This window comes from Giraffa tippelskirchi, chromosome 4, assembly GCF_054371585.1.
Source record: "Giraffa tippelskirchi isolate mGirTip1 chromosome 4, T2T-mGirTip1v1.2.pri, whole genome shotgun sequence".
NCBI classification, from domain to species: Eukaryota; Metazoa; Chordata; class Mammalia; order Artiodactyla; family Giraffidae; genus Giraffa; species Giraffa tippelskirchi.
The window spans coordinates 156,499,540-156,526,381 of NC_137278.1; the positions used below are offsets into that span (position 1 = coordinate 156,499,540).

At 47.1% G+C, this 26,842-nt stretch overlaps 1 protein-coding gene and 1 long non-coding RNA gene across 4 annotated transcripts; one reads left to right on the top strand and one right to left on the bottom strand.

Moving 5' to 3' along the window:
* Positions 1-968: 968 nt before the first annotated feature.
* LOC145546906 (uncharacterized) lies at positions 969-19,031 on the top strand. 2 transcript variants are annotated; one of them, XR_014083380.1, is made up of 4 exons: positions 969-1,060; positions 1,809-1,897; positions 8,986-9,190; positions 16,794-19,031. It is a non-coding gene; the product is annotated as an uncharacterized LOC145546906 (long non-coding RNA). The 2 variants fall into 2 exon arrangements; XR_014083381.1 differs by lacking the exon at positions 1,809-1,897 and having other exon boundaries at positions 1,000-1,235; positions 8,986-9,114.
* Positions 11,327-25,280, bottom strand: ESYT1 (extended synaptotagmin 1). Of its 2 annotated transcripts, none has more exons than XM_081595080.1 (31): positions 24,854-25,280; positions 23,261-23,302; positions 22,955-23,089; positions 22,774-22,847; positions 22,584-22,656; positions 22,340-22,429; positions 22,077-22,132; positions 21,358-21,481; positions 21,094-21,270; positions 20,893-20,975; positions 20,550-20,598; positions 20,334-20,420; positions 20,138-20,230; positions 19,839-19,910; positions 19,575-19,661; positions 18,282-18,431; positions 17,637-17,789; positions 17,326-17,502; positions 17,088-17,170; positions 16,915-16,963; positions 16,487-16,576; positions 16,261-16,356; positions 15,939-16,010; positions 15,754-15,840; positions 13,743-13,883; positions 13,512-13,663; positions 13,306-13,404; positions 13,093-13,224; positions 12,910-13,015; positions 12,505-12,554; positions 11,327-12,324 (listed from the first exon to the last, which is right to left on the bottom strand). In XM_081595080.1, the coding sequence occupies exons 1-31, from the start codon at positions 25,247-25,249 to the stop codon at positions 12,285-12,287; spliced, it is 3,315 nt and encodes a 1,104-aa protein (XP_081451206.1). In that variant the 5' UTR covers positions 25,250-25,280; the 3' UTR covers positions 11,327-12,284. The 2 variants fall into 2 exon arrangements, with proteins under 2 accessions (XP_081451206.1, XP_081451205.1); XM_081595079.1 differs by having other exon boundaries at positions 19,839-19,940.
* Positions 25,281-26,842: the final 1,562 nt, after the last annotated feature.

Sequence of the window (26,842 nt, forward strand, 5' to 3'; positions counted from 1 at the left end):
TTCCCTCTTCCTATGGATGAGGAGCAGGGTAGTTCACCCCACAGCTTATAATACTCGGTACCTCAAGTCCCTAACCCCCTCCCTCCCAGCCCAGAACTGGAACTGTGCACTGCATGATATGGAGAAAGAATAGTAATAGAAGGGTGTGACTCCCACCCACAGTCTCCTATCCCCAGTGTTGTTTTAGGAGTGGGGATGGAGGGAAGGATTGAGTTTAATACCCATCACCCATACTCCGAAGAAAGGAACCCTTGTCCACAAGCCTATGGTCATTCAAGTCAGACAAAGATGGGGTGCCTGCTGAACCTGCAGGGACTCCATGGTGGCACCTGAGGGGAAAGGCAGGCTCTGAGAGGCAAAGGGCCTAATTTCTAAAAATATCTAATCCATAAAGATGTGCGAGGTCCTCTGGCTCCATGAATATTCAACCCTCAACCAGAAGGATAATAAAACCCTGACTTGGCAGCCAGGTTGCAAACCTTGCTGGGGGCACTGGGGAAAGGTGAAAGTCAGGGGCCTATGAAAGAGGGGAGGGTTTGCTGGTTATTTCTGTACTGGGGGCAAAGAAGGCGATGATTTAGATAGCATTCTGAGGAAGACAGTAGTGATTCCATTTAGGGGTTCAGAGAGTTGATGCTGGGTCTCCCACTCGCAAAAAAACCCATCTGAATCTCATTACTGCAAATCGTCTCATTTTAGGAAAATCAGAAGCTTTCCTCTAGCCAGGAGTACATCTCACACACACTCACACACACATACGCCTACACACACACACCTAAGCCGTAAATAAAGGAAAGAGCCCCTCCCCAGCGCCCCAAAACTCACCCTGCGGAGTCCAGGTAAGGGGCGGAGCTGGGGCGCAGGGTAGCCGCGGGCCCTGAAGGGTTAATTTCTGCGGCCTCGGAGCATGCCGGGAGATGTAGTCCTCGCGCGCCCGCGGGCTCACGGGAAACACCGCGGTAAGGCTCAGGGAGGATGCTGGCTTGTAACTTCCGGCCGGCGGCGGCGGTTGGTGACTCAGGTTTTCGGGGTGCGATTCTTATCCCAGAACCGAAAGGCAGTGAGCACTTTACAGCCCCTATCCCTGATCGTAAAGCCGCGCGTGGTCCCTCAGGATATCTCCTTTGCTTGGCTCTGAGTTCCCCGTTTAGTGTCGGCGGGGATTTATTCCTGAATCCACTGATAAGAAGGCCGAACGAGGGGAAAAGGCTGCAGCTGCAGCAGGCTGGATGGAGGTCAGATAGTAGGAAGCACTTACTTCCTCGGGCATAATGGTTCGGTCTTTTTAGCGTCCTCTTACATTTGGTAGAAAGAGAACAGAAGTCGTTGAGTTGCCTTGTGACTTGAAACAGTTAACTGAAGTTTTTCATTTTTAAAAAATGAACTGGTAGTTGAAGTGTTAAACTTTGGAATTAAGCCGTGTCACCTGCCCTAGTCGCTCTAAGTTGAAATTTCCCCATTCAGCGGCAGCATATGTACCAGCCTCCCTATCGTTTCTTCATAGGTCTTGGAATGCAGGGCTGGGTTCTCCAGCCTTTGACTATGAGAAGTCTCTGCCCAGCATTGGACATCTCTTTCTCGCAGATGGTTGTTTTTTAGATTTTTTTAAAAAACTGAGGTATCAATTCAGTTCAGTCGCTCAGTCGTGTCCGACTCTTTGCGACCCCATGAACCGCAGCACGCCAGGCCTCCCTGTCCATCAGCAACTCCCTGAGTCCACCCAAACCCATGTCCATCGAGTCGGTGATGCCATCCAGCCATCTCATCCTTTGTCGTCCCTTTCTCCTCCTGCCCTCAATCTTTCCCAGCATCAGGGTCTTTTCCAATGAGTCAGCTCTTCGCATCAGGTGGCCAAAGTATTGGAGTTTCAGCTTCAACATCAGTCCTTCCCAATGAGGTATAGTTGTACAAATATAAGTTTCAGGTGTACTACATAGTGATTCACAGTTTTTAAAGGTTATACTCTATTTATAATTATTATAAATTTTGGCTGCATTCCCTGTGTTGTACGTCCCCCAGATGATTATCAAAGTTCCTGTTTGTGCTTGGAGGGAGCCAGCCCAGGCAAGCCCGACTTCACTGACTGGACCAGTAAATGCCCTGGTTGTGCACATAGCGCTGGACATTGGGGCTTGCCTGGATGGGCAAGCAGTGAGTCGGAGAAGAAAAGCCACCGACCGGAGGTCAATAGTGTGAGGCATAAGTGAACTTTATGGGCAGTGCAGAAGTGATACTAGCTGGTTGGGGAAAGCTTCTTGGAAGACCAGAAATGGGTTGTATAATAGAAACAACATTGATGAGGAGAGTGTTAGCAACTTTTCCTGAAGGTCTCAGCAGAGCAGGTACTGCTGTGAACCATAGGGGGTGCTAAAGAATGTGGACTCAGACCAGCCTGCTTAGATTTGGGCGGGGGGGGGGAGTTTCTGTATGTCTAAATTTGGATCTAGGTTCTGCCACATACAAGCAAGTTCAGTTATCAATAATACCTAACCTTGTAGTTTTGTTGGGAGGATTCAGTGTGTTAATTTTTGTGAGACAGAATGGACCAGGCACAGAGTAAATGATTTGTTAGCTAAATTTCCTTTACCCTTCCCAACATATGAAGTAGTTGGTATTTCCTCATTTTTCATCCATAAAAGATTACTAGGCATGAACAGATGGAGAGCAAGAAAGAATACATTTGTCTTAAGTGTTTGGTTACAAGACTGTTTGGAGGAGGGCCACATCAAAGATGACTTTTTGTGTCTTTCATCATTTCCACAGAAGTTGGTTTTGAAGATGGTTTATCTGATTTTTTTTCTCCTTTCCCTTTATAACTGCCTTTTGGCAGTTTGCCAAGGAGAAGTGCTTATGGCATCATCTGACTCTCTAGCATTTTGTCTGATTTATAGATAAGCAGTGCAAGAAGAAAAGAAGAAGTCCCTTGGCAAATACAAGTTGGATCACTATCCTTCATTTTCTGTATTATCTCTGTCTTTTAATCATAAATAACACAAACCAGACTGAACATGGTCTTAATTGGGTATAGGTGATTTATGCATCATGTATGTGGGCTTTCTGTGACAAATGCCCAACTCTCCTCTCTCCCTGCGCCACCTAGGATGTGACTTGTGTATTCTTAAGGATTGCGTATTCTAATATTAGTCAACATAAAATAATTAGGAAGAGCAGAGCTTTTTAAATACAATTTTAAAGGTTACTTTCCAATTACAGTCATTACGAAGTATTGGCTATATTCCCCATGTTCTAAAGTATATGGTTGAGCATGTATTACACCCATACTTTGTACCTCCTACTCCTCTACCCCAAGCTGCCCCTCCCCCTTCCCCACTAGTGACCACTAGTTTGTTCTCTGTATCTGTGAGTCTGCTTCTTTTTTTTTTATATTCACTGATTTGTTGTATTTTTTAGATTCCACATATAAGTGATATCACACAGTATTTCTTTCTCTGAGATACTTCACTTAATATAATGCCCTCCAAGTCCATCCATGTTGCTACAGGTGACAAAATTTCATTCTTTTTTGTGGCTGAGTAGTATTCCTGTGTGTGTGTGTGTGTGTGTGTGTGTGTGTACACACCACATCTTGTTCCATTCATCTGTTAATGGACACTTAAGTTGCTTCTGTATTCTTGGCAATTTTAAATAATGCTGTTGTGAACACTGGGGTATTGTTTTTTTGTGTTGTTTTTTTTTTTAATATATACTCGAGTGGAATTGCTCGATCATATGGTAACTCTATTTTTAGCCTTTTGAGAAACTTCTGTACTGTTTTTCATAGTGGCTGCATCAATTTACATTTCTACCAATGGTGTACAAGGGTTCTCTTTTCTCCACATCTTCGCCAACGTTTTTATTTGTGTTCTTTTTGATGATAGCCATTCAGACAGTATGAGGTGAGGATGGGCACAGTATTAAAACCTGATGGGACAGTTTTTCTGGAGTTAGATGGCACTATGTAGATCTTTAGTAACTTAAATAATTGTGGTTTCACCCTATACACCTTACCTAGCTCTTTCACTAGTGACTAATGTGTTAAGATGGATAATAGTTTAGGTAGAGAGACCCCAATTTCCTAAGTAAATAGGAAATATGTCTTCAGTCCTCTGACATTTTAATCAGAAAGTGGTACTGGTGGTGATACATGATAGAAGAGGGAGGATGATGAGGATGTTTTATGATACACAGGTCATTTATGAAGTCCTTTCCAAGTCCCATTTTTATACACACATACTAGATGCCACATATAAACAGAAAGATAGGTTTTCTGGTAAGAAATGCTAATTTCATTTTTGTAATATTCTAAAATGGTGATACTCAGATTTAGCTGTTCTTCAGAATTTCCTGTAAGCAGACAAACTTCCAGATTCTGCTCCCAAAGATTCTGATTGTAGGTCTGTGTTAGGGCCTGGAAATCTATTTGAAATATTTTTAGCCTACTGGAAAGCACAGAGAATAAACTAACAGACATAGGTAACAAGTGATCTTTTAAAAATGTGCATTTGATCATGTCATCTTCCTGCTTAAAATCCTTTCACATGCTTTGATAAAAAAGAATCTTCACATTGACCCACAAAAGCCAGCATAGTTTTGAAACACTCCTTGCCTGAACCAACCATACCTCCTAGCTTTTACATCTTCAAAAGAGTGCTATTCTTTGCTTAGGTTATTACCTCTTTTATATTCCTGCCCCCTCTCCCCACCAACACACACTATTTCCAGGCCCAAGCAGAGCACAGCCTGGCATTTGCTGGGTACTCAAATATCTGTAGAATGAATGGCAATCTGGGTGAACGGGAAGAGTTAGGAATGGACACTGATACTAGTAAGTCAATAGGGAGATAGGTTGCGGATTCAAGAGACTGAGAGAGTTCCTATGTACTGAGCTCTTATTTTTATCATGAAGTAGAAAGTAAGGTGATTACTACTAATATATAGCACAGGGGACTCTTCTCAATGCTCTGTGGTGACTTAAATGGGAAAGAAATCCAAACAAGAGGGAATATGTATATACACGTGGCTGATTCACTTTGCTATACAGCAGAAACTAACATTATAAAGCACCTACAATAAAAAATTTTTTAAAAGTGAGGTGATCAGTTTGCAAAAAGAGGAAGTAGAAGCAGTTGGCTTGAGAAAGTAGTGAAAGTTTGAAATAGGTGCTTTGAAAGAAGGGTGACAGCTTACTGGGGACCCACTGACAAACATTCATTTGACATTTATTGAGTGCCTACTCTGCTCCACACATGAGCTTGCTGAATAGCTTGGAGGACAGTTGTAAAAGGAGATCATAAATTTCTAATGGCGCTGATCCACAGATAGTGATTTTCTTCTTCCAGTATTACTCAGCTACTTGGATAATTAAACTAGAGAATAGAGGCAGCTGGAATGGTAGTGGCTTAAATGTTATGGAATAGGGATAATGGGTGAACTTGGGAGAGAGGAAGTTGAGAGTCTAACTAAAGGTTTGTAGTCCAGGCCAAATGGAGAAGGAGCAAATATGAAAGTGGCTGATTAAATTGAGAGAATGTGGGAGGTCACAAGAGTCTGGTGTCTCAAAGAAGATGAATAAGTGAAATGATCGGAGACCTCAGAGTTGTAGTTGGAGAAGATAGTACATTGGAGATTAAAATTTCAAAGAATATAGGGGAAGACAGGAACTAGGCAAGTTGCCATGGGAGTGAACGGTTGAAAGGGTAATGAGATGAAGGTCATTGGGTTTAAGGAGAGTGTTCCTTAAAGTTCTTTCAATTGCAAATAGCAAAAAAATCTGACTGAAACTGACTAAACAAGATTTATTGGTTTCAGTAATTGGAAAGAGGTAGGGTGGGTTTTCAGTTCATATTGATCCAGAAATTCACGACATCACCAAGGGATCTAATTCTCTTGCCACTGTCCCCGTGTTAGCTTCTTCCTTGGATCCTCTCCTGGAGCCGAATACAGCTTAGCTGCACATCCTTATACCACAGAAGGAAGGGAGAGAGCTTCTCTTGACCATTGCAATCAGTTCCTGACTAGATCTACTTAGAAAAATGCCCATCCACCCTTGAACTAATTACTGTGTTCAGGGAAATAAATATGCCCTGATAGGTTCAGACTGGGTTATTGCCTACCCTGTGGTAAGAAGGATGGTGTTACTGTGATTCTCTTAGTCCTCCCAAGGTGGTGGGTCCACCTGCCACTGGAGGTGGATTGGAGTTCATCCAGGTGGGGAGGAAGGGACATTGGGGAGGAAACCAACAGTGTCCACCAAATGAGGAACTATGATTCTAGTTATTGAATAACTTGCAGTGTACATTGAAGACTCCAGGGTAACAGCAATATTCAGGGAACCACACCTTTCTGTAAATACTGTGTGTGTGTGTATTTGGGGAGTGACAGCAATGGGAAAAGGTAGAGATGGTATATCAGATTGGCATCATCTCCAAAGGAGCTGAGATTTTTTTCACTGCCCTGAGACTAATGATGGGGTTGCAGCATTGGGGTGCAAAGAGAAGGCAGAGCCCATCTCCCGGTATAAGTACACGGAATTAAGGAGAAAGAATGGTCTCCTCTGGAGGATGCTTCTGGTGAATGAGTTCTCGGGAGATGAGCCAGGTTTCAGGGGAGGCCAGAGTGAGCTTTGTGTAAATAAAGAATTGTAAGGAGTAGAGTGAGTGGGAAGTGCTATATGGAACTAGGTTTGCCGAGAGTGCAGTGGAAAGGTTTGAGAAGGCCCTTCAGCTGCTCTCTTACTCTTACTCTTTATACCTTTCTTATGTGCAGTGGTATTATAGTTACGCTACTTGTCCGATCACCCTGCTTGTTCCTAGGTTTTTAGTTCTTTAAAAATTGACATTTAACATTATTTTAGTTTCAGGTGTACAACATAATAATTTGATATTTGTATATGCTGTGAAATGATCATCACCATCTAGTTAACATGTTACCAAATAAAAAATTGGTATGTGTGTTATGAGAACTTTTTAAAGATTTACTCTTAGCAACTTACGAATAAGAAATACAGTATTAACTATAGTCACCATGCTGTACTGTACACCACATCCCCAGGACTTATAACTTCAGTTTTACAGTTTTTTACTCCCTTCGCCCATTTTACCCACCCTCCCTCCCCTGCCACCAGCCACCGGCCACCGGCCACCGGCCACCACCGGCCACCGGCCACCGGCCACCACCAATCTGTTCTCTGAGCTTGGTTTTGTTGCTGTTGTCATTGTCTTTTAGATTCCACCTACAAGTAGAATCATACAGTATTTGTTTTTCTCTGATTTATTTCATTTGCCATAATGCCCTCAACTTCCATCCTTGGAATGGAATGGCAAGATTTTCTTCATTTTTATGACTGAATAATATTTCATTGAATTGATATACCACATCTTCTTTATCTGTTCACCCATCAGTGAACACTTAGGTTGTTTCCATATCATGGCTACTGTCAATAATGCTGCCGTGAAATAGGAGTGCATGTATCTTTTCTAATCATTTTTTTTAACATAATTTACTACAGGTCTCTGAAGTGTATATAAAACATTTTAGTGCAACATCTTACAAATTGTTTTCCTTTAAAAAAACAAAAACAAATCAACAGCTCTCTACATCATGCATAAGTGGTTTGCCTACTTTTTTTTTTTTTTCTTCAGCCATTAACACAGAGAAACCTTTGTTTGAAAAGAATATGAAAACTTGCTACAGAAACCCCCTGGGGAAAGAGGGTGTGTCCTGCAATGGGCCTCTAACCAGTGTTTTTGTTTTTTTCAGAAAAATACCCAGAAGTGGAATTGCTGGGTCATAGTTCTATTTTTAATTTCTTTGGAAACCTCCATACTGTTTTCCGTAGTGTTTGTACCAATTTACATACTCACAAACGGTGCACAAGGGTTCCCTTTTCTACACATCCTCACCAACTCTTTATTTCTTGTCTTTGATAATAGCCATTCTGACAGGTATGAGATAGTATCTTATTGTGGCTTTGATTTGCATTTCCCCAGTGATTAGTGATGTTGAGCACCTTTTCATGTACCTATTGGCCACGTTTATATCTTCTTTGGAAAAATGTCTATTCAGATCTTATGCCCATTTTTAAAAAAAGATTATTTATGGGTTTTTGTGTTGAGTTGTATGAGTTCTTTATATATTTTGAATATCAATCCTTTATCAGATTTTTAAATATTTTCTCCCATTCAATAGGCTGATTGTTTCTTTGGCTCTACAGAAGTTTTTCAGTTTTATGCATTCCCACTTGTTTATTTTTGCTTTTCTTGCCTTTGCTTTTGGTGTCAGATTGGTTTTTAGTTCTTTAGGGTAGTCTTCTTTGCATTTCAGTAGCCTTCCTAGTGCAGTGCTTCACAAATGTTATCTGAATCCCAACCCAGGAGTGGAAAATTGATAGGTAGGGGAATTGCTGCTGGAGAGAACACCTACTGATTTCACCAAGAAATGACAATTGGTAATTTGACAGTGAGGGAAGAGACAGGAAAATCTGTAAAAGTAGGCAAAATTTTGCTCATCAGTTGGCAAAGATTTTTTTAAGTTGTAATATCTAAAAAAGAATATAGGAAAATATGTGTATTGCTGGTGTAGAAAGCTCATATGATTTCCTTTAGAATGCAGTTTGGAAGAATATGTTGTCATTAGGGAATTCTTTGGTGGTCCAGTGGTTAGGACTGCACACTTTCACTGCTGTGGCATGAGTTCAATCCCTGATGAGGGAACTGAGATCCCACAAGCCACACCAAGTGGCCAAAAATAAATTTTCTGTGTGTGTTCCCACAGTGAATAACAAAACAGAACTACCTTTATTTCTGACAAGACAGAATCAGTTTAACTATGGGGCAGTCGTTCTATAGAACTGTACATGTTGTAACCCGTTACAAATTATATTTTCAAAGAATATTTAATAAAGCGTAAAAATGCTTATTATGTGTTAAGTGGAAAAAAGCAGGTTATAACCCTACTTTAAAAACTATTTATTCCTGTAATTGTTAGCTTTTCATCGTGTTAGTGACCTCAGGCCTTAAATCTGCTGCAGCTCCAGACATCACATCTTTCCACTAAGAACCCAGCAGAAAGGGAGGGAGCAACAAGGGCTTTCTTCTGCTGACGCTCCATCCCCAGGTGACTTCCTCTTACATCTCATTAATCACAGCCTGGTCACAGAGCCTCTCTTTAAGTTGCAGTGGAGTCTGGGAAAGTGAGTATCAGCAAAGAGGATTGTGATTAATCCCTTGGGGCTGGCACACTGCCACCAAGAATGCTCTGGGGTTCTGTATGTAGGGAAGAGGAGCAAATGGCTGTTGGGTAGACAGATGTGTTGCCACACCCAGTTAACTGCAGCATGTTGTTTGGGCCAATAAAGCCATGTTCCAAAAGGGCAGTATTTGTAAACATCAGGGACAGTGTACCCATATGCTGTCATCTCTACCTTTCTCTGTAAGAGGTAGTGCGTCATGTGTGCCTGTCAACAGCCAGCTGTTTAAGAAATACCAAATTGGCAGTGTAATTGCTGTGATTAACAACCCTTAGATCATTTTATATAAGTGCAACAGTGTACTAAATTGTGTCTCATCTTGTGTTTATTAATAATATGTAGACCAATAACCCTTCTCTTACATATCCTGAACTTGAAAAGGTTGGGAAAGAGCAGAGACCCTTCTGGGATGGGAGGATTTGTGCCATGTCCTTTAGTTTTCTGGAAATGTAATTACTTGGAAGTGATGAACTAGGTAAAGAGTGCTTGCTTCTTAAAATCACACATTTCAAGATCCCAGAAGACAGCTATAACAGCAGGCCTTGGGCTATATGCCCAGTATCGAATAATAAGACAAGAGACCTTAGAAATATAAGTTCCTCTGCCCTGTGTTTTCGGAGAAGGCAATGGCACCCCACTCCAGTAGTCTTGCCTGGGGGATCCCACGGACAGAGGAGCCTGGTAGGCTGCAGTCCGTGAGGTCGCTAAGAGTCGGACACGACTGAGAGACTTCACTTTCACTTTTCCCGTTCATGCACTGGAGAAGGAAATGGCAACCCACTTCAATATTCTTGCCTGGAGAATCCCAGGGATGGCGGAGCCTGGTGGGCTGCCGTCTATGGGGTCGCACAGAGTCAGACACGACTGAAGCGACTTAGCAGCAGCAGCAGCAGCCCTGTGTTTTGGGGTTTTCACCCATTAAGTTTGTGGGTTTAGGGAAGGGCAACAGAGGCTTTTTGCTCATGGCCAACGCTCTTAACGTTGATGGGAAGGAAGTAGAGATGGCAGAACTATCAGTGAATACCAGGGATTTATTGGAAAAAAAAATTTGGAGCTGAGTGAGTTGATGGCAGAGAGTTTAAATTTAGCTTTTGCTGATAAGGTGGATTTTGACAACTCCAAACTGATTTCTTTCCCTGAGACTTTCCTCTCCTCCCAGTGGACAGCATCCTAAGATTTCAGAGGATGATAAAGCCCCCCTGAGGCAGTTATGGAATCTCCAAGTTCCTATTCCAGTGACCCAATTTTCAGTAATTCCTTCTTCCTCCACCTCACTTTCCCTTCACATGGTAGTTAGAGGGAATAGGGCACAGCTTCTGTAGCTTGGATTCCAGGAAGGTCCCCAAGGGGGAGCAGCTTTAAATGCGTATAAAATATTTCTTATGTAGCTGCCCACCAAGTGGGCCTTAAGCCCTTTTGGATGTGGCTGAACATCTCTGACTCTGCTGTGGCACAGAGCTCCCAGGTTCACCAGCTTCAGGAATCCTTTCCCTGGAAAGCTCAGACGATGAGAATGTGTAATACACATCATCACCGTGACTGGTAATGAATCTCACCAGAAATTCACAGTGAATTCACACAGGTCACATGACCACCCTCAGCACTACCAGCAATCTTGGTGGCTGCAACCACAGTAGGTTCTGAACATTAAGGAACCTGACTTGATCTCTGAGGAAGACTCAGTCTCAGATGCAGGGAGCTCCGGCCCACCTGGCCTACCTCCCCACTCCTCACTCTCACGGAGGAGCACGTCAGTCAGAAGCTGCCCCATGGCCTGGATCTTAGAGACTCCAGGAACCAGAGGCTCTAAGAATCTAACTCCAATTCTAAGCAGCTGCAGCGTAACGTCTTTGGAGAAGGTACATGCTGACTTGATCAGAGACACAAAGGGAAAGACTCTCAAAGCCTGGTTTGGAGGCCCCCCAAAACTCTGAGAATAACTACAAAGAAAATAACTACAAGGTTCTAAGACTGGAATAGTTTTTCTGATGAGGATCCGCAAGCAACTTATGGATGTGCACAGTCCTTTCTGAGATTGTTAATAAGATAGAGCCATCAGTATTTAGCCAGGAGTCGAGGTTGATGTCACCACTGCAGATGCTTAAATCAGCTTTTTTAATAACTGATAATTAGTTAAAAATATAAACAAACAGACCTGATTTGTGAACTGAACAAAGGCTTTGACACTTGGAATAAACACTTGATGGGTAGGCTGGATTCTCTGCCCTTAAGGAAGAAAGCCCCAGCTGGTTTGAGTGTAAGGTTTAATGTAAGAGATGTTGGATTGGCAGAGTTGGGACAAAACTAGGAGATTCAGTTCTAGACAGGACTGAACAGCTGAGGCGCCTGGACAAATACTGACCATGCTGTCCCAAGTCCTCCAGAGCCCTCTGCACGCCCCGGCTAGAGGCTCACACCGTGACTGACACTGGCCATCTGAAGGCTTTGATGAATCTCTTTCCAGAGCCATCAAGAGACTGGCTGGCCCGAGTCAACACAGCAGGTGTCATCTTTGGGACAGGCTTGAGGAAGTGGGTACTGAAGGGGACGTGGGGTTGGGTTGGTACACTTGCTGCATGCAGTGGTCCAGGAGGTGCTCAGCATGCGTGGTTAGCCTTTCCTCTCTCCCTGACTGCTATTGTTTGGGAAGAAGGAGACCATCCAATCAAAGAAAAAAGGTATTTCCAAAAGCTATATTTGGCATAAGCTAATGCCACTGCTAGTGCTGCCAGTGGCCAGGCACAGACATAGAAGGCCCTGAGGAGCTGGGCAGAAAGGAGAATGTGTGGGCAGAGCAGGAAATAGCCAGCTCACGTCCCTGCCCCAGGAGCCCAGAAGGATAAAGGCCGTGCAGTAGAGGGTAACATATGGTCCTCTTTGGTCACGCAAAGGCCCTAGCACAGGCCTGGGAAGGGAGAGGGCTGAGCAGTGCAGGCTCTGCCCTCAGGCCCCAAGCTTTAGGCTCATCGCATGGAGGCGGTGACGCAGCAAGAGGCGAGGCAAGGAGACAGAGCGGTCAGGCAGAAATCCCTAGCTCCTAGGAGCTGCCCTTGTCCTTGTCATCCATGAGGTCATACCTGTGGGAATAAGCAGAGAAGGTTCAGGTAGAAGGATGACTTTTGTCATCCTTTTCTCTTATAAATGAGACAAGATCTTAGGGCTCTTATACTTCAGACCAGTGGTTCTCAGCTTGGCTTACATCCTTTCTTCTTCCTACTTAGGCATCCTGGGCCGTTGCCAGCTAATCAGGTACTTACCACTGGGCCGCACCCTGGGAAAGGTCTATCTCAGCAAGGTCCAATTGCACCTGTGTTGGAGAATAGTAGGGGTGACATGTTACTGTTCATGTCTCCAAAAACCACGTCCCATCCTGTCACACTCCAGGTCCCAAAACAGTACAGAGGCAATTGGGTAGTGTTGTTTGCTGTTGAGTCACTAAGTCCTGTCCAACTCTTTGTGACTCCATGGACTGTAGCCTGCCAGGCCCCTCTGTCCATGGGATTTCCTAGGCGAGAGTACTGGAGTGGGTTGCCACTTCCTTCTCCAAACTGGGTAGCAAAGTACTGTAAAGTACATCTGTAAAGTAGTGTCACCAGGGTGCCTCCTCCCTAACAGGGACTACAAGCCTCCACCAGCAACTTTTCTCACCTTTACCCTCTTACCTTCCCCAGCAGATCACGCTCTCTTGACATGAAGGAGGAACTAGACTTCACAGAGACATCCAGCTTTCGCTGGAGGGCCTCATCCAGGGGCAGTTCCCACTCAAACCTGAGGAAGGACTGGGTGTTAGGGGCAGGGCCCTTCCCAAGCCTGCCATCTCTTCACTGGAAAGCCCACTGACTGACCGCTCGTTGAATTCAGGATTTAGGGTCCTCTTCTTCTGTGAGGTCTTCCTCTTGGTGCCCCGGTTCTTATCTGGCAGTAGCAACAGTGACACGTAGGGATCAGGGGGATCCCGTCCATTTTGTCGAAGGGCCCTGTGACAGGAGGAAGGAGGTGACAAAGCCACCCAAGGCGGGGATGGGTAGAACCTGAAGGGTGGACAGATAGGGTCTCACCGGCAACTGTGAATGAAGCCAACCAGCTTTCGTTCTTCACTGTGGTACCAAACAGTCAGTTTCACCTGGCCCAATGGCCCAGCTGGAGCCTCAGGGGGACTATGGAAGGGATAGAGACAGCGCTGGGAGCAGGCAGTGCCTCAGGAGTCTGTAGCCTATCCTTTATATCCTCAACCGAGTCCCATCTTTCTGTCCCAGCACTTTACCTGTCACTGTGTGTTAGGCGCTGCCTGAGCTCTGGGGCTGAAGAGGTGACCTGAGGGAGTCCACTCCAGAGCTCTAGTTCGCTCAGAGATGAGGAGCTGTGGCTGTAGCTGTGGCTGTGAGCTTCCACCCCAGAGTGCTGGGACACCAGGATCTAGATGGACAAGAAGGTCGTGAGCCACACAGCCCTCTGCTCCTGCCTCCCCATGCCCACCATGTCTCCTGGCACTCACCCCAAGCTGTGCTCTCAGTAGCACCTGCCCTTGACCGTTGCTGAGCGTAAACCAGCGGTCCAGACAGAGCTGGTCAGCCACAAGGAGCTCGGAGAGGGGCAGGGATAATGAGCCCAGCGTGCCAGTCCCTTCCCCCCGAACCTGTGAAGCAATAGGACTGTCATCAAGAGAGAAGTGAGCTCCCTGGCAGTCCAGTGGCTAGGCTTGGGCGCCTTCACTGCTGAGGCCCAGGTTCGATCCCAGTGCAAGCCTCGCAGCATGGTCAATAAAGGGAGAGGTGATTTAATCCCGGCATTCCAGGTCCAAATGCTTGGACATTCGGGTGGTTTTGGTGAAGGGCAGGGAAGCTGTGGTAATAGTTGCTGCTGGCCCCACTTCCCTTTTTCAACCAGAATAGAATGTATGATCTTTACTTTCTCAGCTTTCATAAATTATCCCAGTAATAACTGCACAGGGTGGGGAAAAGTACAGTAAAAATGAAATTGTTTCCTGCCCATCCTACCTTCATGTCCACACTCGACCCCAGAGCTCTTCCTATTTTCTTTATACTGACATAATTCTAACTAAACTAATATGCCTATATCTCTATTTCATAATTTGTCAGCTTTATTATCTACTGATTCTCTACTGTGCAAGATGATTAACTGAACTCATTTACATCTCTTCTCTACCTCTGTCAGTGTTGTTAATAGCTGCATTACTTTAAGTTCTATTGGTTTCTATTCAAGTAATTCTCTACTTACTGTTCTATCAACTTTGGAAGGTATTTCTTGACTCCTTACTCCAGAAAGAGCCCAGCACTCCTATATTAACTTACCCCATCCTCTCTTTACCTCCCATACCTCATCACTTTTTGGTCACCCTTCAACCCACTGAAATCTAGTTTCTACTCCATTCCAGCTCCTGAAGTTGTTCCAGTCATCGGTGCCTCCTGGTTTTCAAAGTCAGTGAATAGTTTTCAGTCATCTAAGTTTACCTCTCGATAACATTTGGTCACTTCCTGTGGCTTCTATAACCCACTCCTTCCTGGTGAGCATCCCACTATACTTCAGGGCTCTTACTCCTCCATCTGCCCTTCATTTGTTGCAGCGCCCAGCAGATCCCACCTTTGTCTGTCTCCTTTTCACTCTACAAACACCCTGAGAGATCGTGCTCATGCTCGTGACTGCAGCTACTACCTGTTGCTTGATCATGATGCTCAAACAAGAGGGAGAGGAAGGAACCCCACGATAGGCCAGAGATCTACCTTCCGAATGGCTGGCTCCCCTTGGATGGCCCTCAGAGATCTCAGTTTCAAAAATTCCTGCTCTTTGCATTCCCTGTTGGCAATGGCACCTTTATCTGTCCATCCACACTAAAAACCCAGGAGTTAACACCTAGACTGTTCTTTGCTCCTCCCCCACCCCCCCATGTCAAAATAACAGCCAAATATCATCAGGCCTTTGTCAATTCTTGCTTCAGTTACTCTTAACAGCCTCTTAACTGATCCACCTGCCTCCAGTGTTGCCTTCCTCCAGCTCATCTTTTACCCTGACATCAACAGTCTTCCTAATATATGAGTCTGGATGTCATCTCTCATTCTTTCAAGTGTTATCCTATGCCTTTAGGATAAAATCTAAATTCTCAGCATAATTTTTAAGAGCTCTTGTGATCTTGCTCCTGCCTGTCTCCATAACATTATTTGCCTCCATTCCCTTCTTAGCCTGAAGGGTTTTCCTTTCCTTTTCTTGGTCAGGGCCTATCTACCCTTAAGCTAAGGATGCCTTTCTTACTACCCACCCTCACCTTTCCCTAGCCTGACTTACAACCCCTCCTTTTCTCCCCTCACTGCCTTTTACCTCGGCAGTTATCAGTCTGGAAGTAGTCTCTGGTTATTTTTCTCCTAAAAGGAGTATGAGCTCCAAAAAGATTAGAACTACCTCTTTTTATCTCTGAATGCCCTGTGCCTGGTTCAGTGCCTGGACTGTGACAGTAATCTGGTATAAATGTTTGTAGGATGTGTTTATAGTACCTGCAACTCCAGACTCTCAGTGTTTGGTTTCCTGATGAGAAAGGAGGCGCTCTCATTCCAGATGGGGGTGGCCGTTTGGGGAACAGTCTGGTGGAGATGAGGAGGATCCTCAGTGACTGACATTTTCTCCTCTATTCCTCTCAGCACCCCCATTCTTAGTCCTGTGGCATTTCCCAATACAGTACCTTAGTTTTATGAGACGTATCTCCCACAGCAACAGTAGCATAAGGGCTGGGAGGCTTGGTACCTTTTCGCAGCTGGAAAGAAGATACTGGTCTTAAATGTGTCCCAGTTAAGGCAGATCCCCTGCCCCATAGCCAGCGGCCCACGTCCCTATTGCCACTTGACAGCCACCACCCTCCCTGGCCTTGGGCAGACAGTTCTTCCCATCCCAGCACCACCCTGGGAGAGAGGAATTTGGAATTCACTATTCCAAATACACCAGGAGCATCCAAACCCGAGGGATGTAGAGGGGCCAGGGAGCTATGGGGCGTGGGGAGATCTCACCGGCAGGTCCTCAGCCCGCTCCAGGTAGACAGAGAGCAGGGCTGCCGCGAGTTCTGCACTCTTCTGGGTCTGGATCAAGCTGTTCACCTGCAGCACCTAGGGGAGGACACGGGGACTAGGGGGTGGTAACTGATATCTGGAGGGCTGGCATATGCCTTGAAAGCTGACAGAAGAGCTTCCTTTGACCCACCCTGGATCCTTTCCTTCTTCCAGTATCTTTCCTTACCTCCTCTAACTCAGCAGCAGTGGGGCGGGGGGTCAGACGCTCCAGACGCAAGTGTAGGCGGCCAGAAGGGACATCCTCCAGGGTCAGCCACTGTGGAAGTAGCCAGGGTTAAGACTGGAGTGTGTGGGACAGGGACCATGAGAATGAGATGTGCAACTGAATCAGAAGGGACTGTTGATTCTTTGTTTTTAATATACCATCTGTGGACCATTTTTTAAGCCTTTATTGAATTTGTTATAATATTGTTTCTTTTTTTTATGTTTTTTTGTTTGTTTGTTTTTTATTTTTTTGGTTTTTTGGCTGCAAGGCATATGGGATCTTAGCTCCCACCAACAACCAAGCCCACACCCCCAACACCGGAAGGTGAAGTCAACCACTGGACCGCCAGGGAAGTCCCAAGGGATTGCTGATTCTCAATTCATGCTCACCTCATCAAGGAAGCCACTGTTTAAGACTGTGGTGAGACTCACTTTACACCTGTAGAGTAGAAAGATTAAAATTAAGGTCTGTGGTCAAGAGCAAAATCTCTTGTCCCCATGAGGCCAGACGTCCTGGTCTACAAGACCCAGCTTGTCTTCCTCATCAGACCTCACCCTCTCACCTGCCCAGAAAGTCATCCTTGTCCAGGTCCTTGTCAAAAACCTCAACCTCTAACTCTTGACCTGGGATTGACGTGACGATCACCTAGTGGAAGAAAATAGTGGAATCATTTCCTTTTCCTCTCCAAATGATTGGATTCCCCCTCCAGTCAACTGAACCCCAGAAGTTTTCTGGACCACTTTCAGAGGTAGGGGAAAGATGGGGCAGGATTGGGAAGAGTTCTAGCCTTCAATTCTGACCTCAAAGACCTCGTTCCAACGGGGATTGAGATCTTCCCGAACAACATGGCTGCGGAAGCTTCGTCCTGCCAGCTTTAGTTTGACGTAGGGGTCTGACTTGCCCTTCACTAATCCCCCCAAGAAGCGGTCTTTGGCGATCAGGTCCTGGGCCTCTAATACATGGATCCGAAGCACATTCTGCAAAAGAGACAGATGACACCAGATGGCAGTCAAAGAGAGAAACCGGTCAGACCCAGTCTTGAAACAGGTTTTGCCCATGTAGAGGACTACTAGGGCAAACAGACCCTAGTCCTATCCGGATACAGACTTACCTCCGTCCCAAAGCTACTGTCAGGAGTAGTGTGACAGGGCCGAGGTGGGACATCCACATTGCTGCCTGTCTGAGGGCTCTCGTCCAGGTCCCAAGCCCCAGGAATACCAGGCACATCGGGGAAGCGCACTTCTGATGTATCCAAGTATAAGAGCTGGGAAGGGCAGAGTGATTGTCAAATCAAAGCGATGCATTTAGCCATCAGCAGGCAAGGTATGTGGGGCCTGGCAGGCAGAGCAGGGGCTCTGACAGGGAAACTAGGCCCCTGCCTTGGCTGGGCTCATCTCTGGAGGGTTCCCTCCACACTCACCCTACTCAGACACCATCTCTTCCCCCAGTTAGATCAACAAACTTTTTGTGTGTCTGCTAGATGCTTCCACATATACTAGCTCATTTCATCGCAGAGGATTCCCTTTCCTTTTTTTTTCTTTTTGGCTGCACGTTCCCAGACCAGGGATTGAACCTGCACCCCCTGCAATGGTAGTGCAGTCTTAGTGACTGGAGTGCCAGGGAAGTTCCCTTTCCTTACTGTTGTGTGTGTGTGTGTGTGCTGAAACCCAGGAACGAGCCACCTTTCCTTACTCTTAATGCCACAAGGAATCCACAAGGCCCTTCTCCACCCATAGCACTTTCTCCACCTCCATACCCTCATAACTAGTTTCATGTAGAGACGGGAGTTTGGGCCAGAGCTGCTGAGCTGGAACCACTGGTCCAGGGTGAGTTCTGGGGCAGTCAGCAGGCGAGCCAGAGGCAGGGTCACTGCCCCTAAAGTCAGGGCCCTGGAGTCATCCTTCACCTGTAAGCACAGGAAGAGGGGATAGGGAGAAAGATTAGGAAAAGGGAGGTACACTATGGAAATGACGATGTGGCTGCAGCTTCACTCTGTGCCAGTCACAAACCTGCTCCACTCCAGGCCATCCTTTTACAGTCCTCTGTCCACTCCATAGTCCCTTCCTCCTCTGCTCTTTCTGGTCTTGTTACCTACAAAGTTCTCATTCTGCTCTTCTCTGCCGATTTAAATCCTACTGATACTTGAAGTCCCTCTGAAAAATCCTACTTCTGTCACAGTCTCTCTAGTTACTCCAGCCTCTGTACCTTTCTTCAGCCATCCTAAGCACTATACTTTGGGTATTTGACTCCCACTGGTTAATGTTGAATCACCTTTCCTTATATATGTGTCTTCTCTATGAAACTAGCCAGTAAGTTTCATGACAGCAGATACTGTGTACCAAGCTTTTTCTATGACCTTAAAAGTGCTAGATGTCTGGAGGGTGGGACTGGCATATGCACATTACCATATTGTGATAGAGATAATCAGCAAGGACCTACTCTATGGCACCGGGAACCATACTCAATACTCTGTAATAACATATAGGAATAAAATCTGAAAAGTAAATATATGAATATGTATAACTGAATTACTTTGATGTACATCTGAAACACAATGTTGTTCTAACTCTATACTCCAATATAAAATTTAAAAACTTTTAAAAATAAAAATATGCCAGAAAAAAATGCTAGGTGTCTAACTAGTGCTCAATATGTTCTTCTCTTTTAAAAAATATTTTTTTTTGAAGTATAATTTACAAACCACAAAAATCACTCATTTGAAGTACATAGTTCTCAATTATAAGAATGAGCCTAGAGAGATGGGTGGGGAAATGTGGAGAGTGTAAGAGGTGGAGAGTCTTGGTAGATGGACTGAAAATAGAGATCATGGAATTCCCTGGCAGTCCAGTGGTTTAGGACTCCATACTCTCATTGCAGAAGGCCCAGGTTCGATCCCTAGTCAGGGAACTATGACCTGGAAAGCCACACAGTGAAACCAAAAAAAAACCCCAAGAAAATAAGAGATCAAAGGAGAAATTGCAGAGAAGAAATGGTGCAGACCTGGGATGACAGAAAAGCATATCCAAGAGGAACTGAAGGTGACTCTCACCTGCACATCGAGCTCCTGGCTTCTAGGGTCTTGCAGGAAGAACCGGAAGGCCTGCTCCCACACTGGGCAGTTGGTGCTGTAGACAGCCTGGAGGTATGCAGGACTCAGTCAAGGGTACATGGCACAGTACCAGATCTGTTTCTCCAGAAAACCCTTGCCCTTACGGGCAGCCTAAAGGGAACACTTCATCCCAAGAATAGTCCCCCCTCCTCCTGTCCCCACACACAATGCCTCCCACAGTGGTATCCTTGTCCTGGCCCTCACCTTGCTCTCCTGGGTCACGTCCTGGATTGACAGTTGTACCATGGGGTTGGGCTCCTTGTTCCCCTTCTTCAGCTGTGGGTGGTAGAATTCAGAAGTCACCATCTTAGTTGTTTTTGTGTTTCAGTGAAGGAAGGTGGGCTCTCAGAGTCTTTCCCCTGAGGTGACTCTCTGATCCCTTCTGTGGAGTCCTCATGTTTACATGCTGTTGCTACTGGAGCAGAGTGGGCAAGGGCAGGGGAGGGTGTGGGAGTGCTGACCCCACGGCTTCCTGTTCACCCGCCCTCAGAAGCCACACTCACAGGAAGATCCTGGGCCCGATCCAGATAAACAACTAAGATGGCAGCCGATGGGGGCTCTGGGCGGGAAGAGACTCCGCGGTTCCACTGTAGAATCTGACCGGGGGGTGGCAGTGGTCAGACCTTCATCCACTTAGTCCCCCATAATTCTAGTTACCTATTTCTCACCTGCTAGCTTACTGTTTTGCATATTAGTTACCTGCTCCAGTTTTTCAGCATCTGGCAAAAGCGAAAGCCATTCTAGCCTTAAGTGAACTTGGCCTTGCCCACCTTGAAGAGGGAACCACTGGAGGGAGAGGTAGAAGAGAGTGAGGCAGAGATCAGATACCCACCCAACTTCTTCCCCACCAATGTAGTAACCACTGTCTACACAATGGGGGACACCACCCTCCACCTTCCTCTTCTCTCAACTTACTTCATCCATTACTCCAGCTTGCAATACTTTCCCTACATCCAGCTTCATTCTGCGGGGTGGGGGATGGTGGTGGTAATGATGGCAGTGAAAGGGAAAAAAGAGAGTGTTATAATTAGCAGAATGTCATTCATTGGCCCTCTTCTCACCCAGAAATAACTGGCAGATCTCAGACTCCCTTCTTACACTCAGGAGGTATTTAAGTATGTGTGCATGGTGGGGATGAAGGGTGGGAAGTTGGGAAGGAAAATGATTACTATTCCCCTGGCCTGGAAAAGGATTATAATTACCTCCGGGATGTCAGTGGCCCTGGGGATTTAGACTCCTAACGTACGCCGAGTCTCACCTGCCCAAAAAGTCATCTTTGTCTGGATCCTTGTCAAACACCTCCACCTCAATTTCCTGTCCTGGGACCTCATGCACCATCACCTGAAGAACACAGAGGGATAAGGGTCTTCAGGTGAGCAGCATCCAATCAGCATCTTCTCTCAACACCTCATAGAACTTCCCCACCTGACCATGCCCCCCCACTCCTTGGCTCTCCCACCTCATAAGTCTCTCCCCACTGGGGGTTGAGTTCCTCGTTGATGACACGACTGCAGAATGCCTGGGTGCCCACTCGCACAAGCGCATAGGGGTCTGACTTGCCCTCAATCAAGCCCTTAACGTATTTATCCTTGGAGCTCAGCCCTCGTGCAGCCAGCAAGTGAATCCGAATTATGCCCTGAAGGGTAGGAATCAGATTGTGAGAAATCACAGACCCACCACAGGGTTCCTGAGCGAAGGCTCTGTCTAGGGGGAGAGGCCATACCCTGGGAAGAGGGGAACGCAACTGGGCCACATCTTGAAGGTCAGGCACAAGGGGCACCAATAACCGGTTGGGCAACACAAGGAAGGCAGCGATGGAGTCCATGATCATGGTGTCAGAGAGGGAGCTGAACAGGGGAGTGGAAAAGGAGGTGAGTGTGAGGGTCCCGGTTTCCCCACCCCCAACTATGTTTCCCACCACCACGACAGACCTACAGCTAGAGGGAAGGTCTTTCTTGAAAATACCTTTTTGCTACTCTTCTACCCTCATTTCCCACCTCCTGCTCAGTCCCTTCCTCACTGCCATCCATCTCTTCTTTCTCCCTTTGTCCCTGCTGAGGATTCCGTAGCCCTCTTTATTCTCTACCAAAATGCAGTCTCCACAGGAGAAAAACCACAGTATGAAACTTCTCAGGAGTATTTGTCTTAGCACCCCAACTAGGGTCAAGGCTCGTGGAGGAAACTGGCTGCATTTTTTTTTTTTTTAATATTTATTTTGCTGTACTGAGTCTTAGTTGTGGCACAAAAGATCTTTAGTTGTGGTATGTGGGATCTAGTTCCCTGACCAGGGATGGAAGCCAGGCCCCCTGTGTTGGGAGGTCGGAGTCTTAGCCACTGGGCCATCAGGGAAGTGTCTCAGCTGTATCTTTCACTGCTCTGTACCCCTTAAATCTTCAAATCAGGGTTGGAACATTTAGCAGGTGCTCAGTAAGTCCTTGATACCTGAGTCCTGGGATATCCAGCAGGTTGGTCATCCCCGTCCAGTTGATATCTAGGGTCTGGAAGCAAAGAGCAGGGGGATCAGGACACAGCACATGGGGGCATGGTCATGCCTATACAACTGTTGCCAGTTCCCTGCCAGTTCTCAGCCTGCTTGTCAGTTCCCTCCCCCATTCCCCACTGGGGAGATCGAGGTGGCCATCCTCTACCTCCCAGTCCTCTCTGCTTCCCCCATTTCCCTACCCCTCCTGGATGTCTTCTCTTACCGGGCGTCGGATGAAGAACATTGACACAGCCCCCACGATAGGAAGGTCCCCCATGAGTGGTTCAAGAATCACCCGTAAGACGCCATGTAGCTGGGGAAGGAAGAAATGAACAAAGCCTTTCCTCAGAAAAAGTCTTTTTTCCCTCCCAGACCTCCCCACCCTTGGTTTTCCCAACCTCCCACTTCCCCATCTACTGAAACTCCAGGCAAAGGCTTCTTGTGGAGGTCCCAGGCATCTGCCGTACCTGCATGCCCTTGACTCCTGCTTTGCAGAAGTATTTCTTCACTTCCACATCAATCTGAACATCACCTACGTAGCTGGGTGTTGGGGAGAAAGAGAACAGAGGGTGAGCCCTAGGCTGAAGTGGGGTGAGGGGAGTAAAGTAGTCAGAGTGACCAGGGAGGGGACCCGGGAAAAGCGGCAAGTGGCAGTACCTGATGTTCAAGTCCAGCAGGATCTGTTTTTTGCTCTGACCAGTGTGAACCTTGACTCCAAGGATGCGTAGTGGCTGTAGAGAGATGAATGCTTGAGAGGGGAGGGAAAGACCTCTTTAGGGCACCTGCCTCCCCTGTCCCCATCTCTTCCCTTCCATTCCTTCCCCTCCTATACAAATACCTTTTCACCCAGTTCCACTCGTGTAAATGTAAATGTCTGCAGGTGGGGGTTAGATCCTCGAACAGCTGGGGCAACAGTTTCAGCCAGAAGCTTCTCCATATACTGGCCCAGGAAGGGCCAGACCTGGGCCACAATCTGGGAGGAAAGGGAGCTGGTCACAGAAGAGCCCTGCTTTCCCTCTAAAGGCAAGTTCCTTCAGAATCCTCCCCGTGGAGAGGCTAGAATTGAAGTGTGGCAGGGTCTGGCAAGACAGGCAAACCCCATTCCCCCTCATGAAAAACAAAAGCCAGGACAATCAACCCTCACCTTATTGACCCACTCAGCCTTTTCCACATCTGGGAAGCTGACCTGGAGATGGAAAAAAATGGAGATAGTGATGAGCACTATCCTTTGCTTGTGGTTTCCTGCTAAGATCCCCACTGAGGAAACGTAAGTGTGACAGGGCCTCCTCACACCCAGGGGTTGAGGGAGGAGCCGGATGTCCTGAGGATTCAGTCCCCCACTGGGCTTGGGGGCACTGAGGTCTCTTTAACAAAGGGAGCCAACAGAGTTGGCCACACAAAGTTGCTTTGCGGATAGCTCCAGGGTATGAAATGATGACAGCTGCTGAGGCGGAGAGGAGGGCGGGAGAGGAGAGCACATTCTTTCTGCAGAGGAAGGTCCTGACAAATCAGAGTTTGAGGAGGAAATCCTGGGATCCTGGCTCCTTTTACCAGTCTTCCCTCTGCCGCTTCTACACCAAGAGGTGAAGCAGGAAGCGGCTCCTGAGTTAGGGAGGGGCCAGAAGAGCTATTTGGGCCCAGGCTGGTGTCTTCTTTCTTTTTAATCAGTGTGACTCCTTTCATGGAAAGGAAGTACACCTGTGCTTTATACTGGGGGAGGAGGAGGGGTAGTGGCTTTAGGAGGAAGATGAATTTCTCTGATGAGGAGGAGAAACAGAAGCAGTTGCTGCCTGGGCTCCAAGTCCCATGGGACCATTGCTCCCTCTTTCTCCTCCCCAGTTCAGAGTCTGGGAAGCATGGCTATGTCTGCCAGGTGTCAACTTTAATTTCCCCTAGACGGGCACCTCTGCTGGGAGGAGCGGGACGGGAGGGGCCGGGAGGGGCTGGGTAACGGGCTGGGCACTTGCAAGGTCAGAGAGAAGCCATCCGCGCCCCTCACTACAGCAGAGGGGTCGAAGAAAACGGGTCCTGGCTTCAACCCAGCAAGCGCAGCCCGCAGTCCGGAAAAGGGTGGGGCCGGCCAAGGGCGGTGGAGTGTGGGCAGCGGGCACTGCAGCAGTCGCATGCGCCCCCCCCCCCCAGCACTCCCACCCTTTGTCCAGCAGCCGCCTCCGCGGCTCCGCGGCCCAGCTACCCCAGGCTGAAAAGAAAAGGGTCGGAGGGTCTGTCCAGGTGCGGACCCTCGACTGGGCAGTGCTCCCAGGGCGGGTCTCGGGGTACTCGAGGATAAGAGCGGGAAAAGGGAGAAAAACCTTATGGCCTTAAATGCGTATTAAAAAAAAAAAAGTCTTGGGGAGGACAAGAAAGAGGAGGAAACCCTCTGAGCGGCCACCGGAACGGGGATGCCCAGGAGCAGCGTGAGTGGCACCAGAAACAAGGAGGGGCATTGGAATGGTAGGTTGTAGGAAGAGCCACGCCTGAGACGGGCTTCTCAGATGTTATTACTGTTCTTGCCTAAGCGTGGAGGAAGAAGTCCTGATTTTGTGGAAGAATCGGGATCCGGGCGTGCGGAAAGGGGTGGATAGTCGCTCCCAAGAGTGGCGCGTCCCAGCAAGCAGGCGGCTGCTGGGGCTCATCGTCCCAAGGTGGGGAGCTGACTTTAAGGATAGGGAGAGCCCTCGAACTGAGGCGCTAAAAGGGGGCTATTCTGCACTGAGGATTGAAGGTGGTCGCTCACCCAGGCAGGTAGCTCTCGATGGCTCATGTAAAGAGTTTTCGCCGTAAGCCGTTCTTCATCGTCCAGCAGCTGCCGCGCGACTCGAAGGCTCCGTTCTTTCTCCTCGCGGACCCGGCGCCAGCCCAAATAGAGGGCGAGGCCGAAGAGCACAAAACCCACGCTGAGTCCCATTGCCCCGGCCAGGTACACCGGCACTAGCACCAGCAGCCGCCGCCCGAACGAAGTCAGCACCGCCAAGGCCTCACCCGCCGCTCCTGGGCCGGCAGGTTGGTCCCCAGCACTCTGCTCTGGCTTTGCGTGAGCAGTGGGGGGCTGGTCAGGAGGGTCGGAGGGAGGGTAGGGCTGGTCCACCGGGCTGGGGCTGGGGCTAGAGCCGTCTCCAGGAGAGGGCTCCATGCTGCCACCTCAGGGAGGACCCGCCCAACCCAGAGATCAGCTAGAGGTTGCCTAGTTTTGCGACTAGCTCCCCCGCTTACAAACCGTAAACCCCAGAATGGGGGAGGGGATTTCAAGCCACGCCCCTTCGCTCTGGCTATTTGGGTTGGTCCGCACCGCATAGACGCAGGTGGAGTCAAAAGATCGAAACCCCGCCCCCCTCCGCGAGGTGGGGGAAAGGGCTCGGGAGAAGCAGGACCTTCCTGATTGGACCTGAGTGCCAAGATGGGCGGCCCGGGATGGCGGGAAAAGGAGGTAAAGGCTAAAGACTAGCATGTGATTAGTTAGAAAGAGGAGGAGGCGTAGCTACCATTTAAAGAGGAGAGGCGGGACCAGGAGCTCCCCCACGTGGGATTGGCGTGCCTGTGGTATGACGTCACGCGGAGCCGCACCGCTAATTACTCGGTTTTAGAGGTAGATTGAGTAGCGAAGTTGAGGGGTTGTGGAGGGTCGGGATTTCCTTCCACTCTGTTTAGACGATTTGGCAGAACTTGGTCTGGGATTCCTATGTGTTAATTTGTCTCCTTTCCCTTGTTTTCATTCTTTAAACACATTCCTTATCCTTCCACTTTTTTTTCTGGCTGTCGTTACAAAAGGAAAGGAAATTACCCTATTTGGAATGAAAGTGTTCAGTGACCTACCCTGTCTATCTTGTTCCCAGTCTTCTGCCTCGTCTATGCAGTGTAATGACAGCCTCTGGAAAACAAAAAACTGGAAAGTCTGAAAATTACAGTGTTTAGATAATTCAGACTTAAGGCAAGGGGTTGGGGGGAAAGCAGGGTGAATAGGAAGTGAGGTTTTATTTATCTTTAGAAATCTCCAAGTATGTCCATTCTATCTCCAAGGATTAGTCATCTCTATTTTAAACAGATTAAAGCTAAACTGGCTCCAAAGGGAGATGCGGGCTCAGCTAAAGCAGAAGTGATTATATTTTCCAAGAATTCCTGACTTTGAGGAACCGCTAGGACACTAAAATGGATAATCAAGAGTAATGAGACAATTCTGTTTCTCATTTGCCTGTGTTACAAGGAAGGTTTAGAATAGAGTCAGATGTGGAACTCAGTGCTACATTGCACTGTGTAGGTTTAGCAATGAAAAAATTCAGGGTACACTGATGAGGACTCTTGTTACCAGTTAACTGGACTTAAGAGTGTTGTCTAGGGACTTAGAAACTGGGCTGATTGGAAGCCCAGGAGGGACTGATTGGCCATGATTACTTTTTAATGCAGTATGTGTGGGGCTTGTGTTACGGTTTGATTTGCAGCTGTTAAATTTTACTTAGCTCTGCAGGGCATAGATTTCATCAGGCTATGTTGTTTAAAACTTATCCCTGCCCCAGCCTTCCTTAAATTTTCTCACTTCCCTTTCTCTACTTCTCTGAAACAGTAAACAGCTTCTTTCAGTTTGCAAAACTGTATAAAGAACAATTTTCTGTCTATGTTCTCCATATCCTGAGATGAGCAAGTATAAAAGGAGTTCAAGGGGTTATTATTTCTGATTCCTTGGAGGAGGTAAGAATGGTTTGTTTGCCCACCAGCTGATGAAACAGAACCA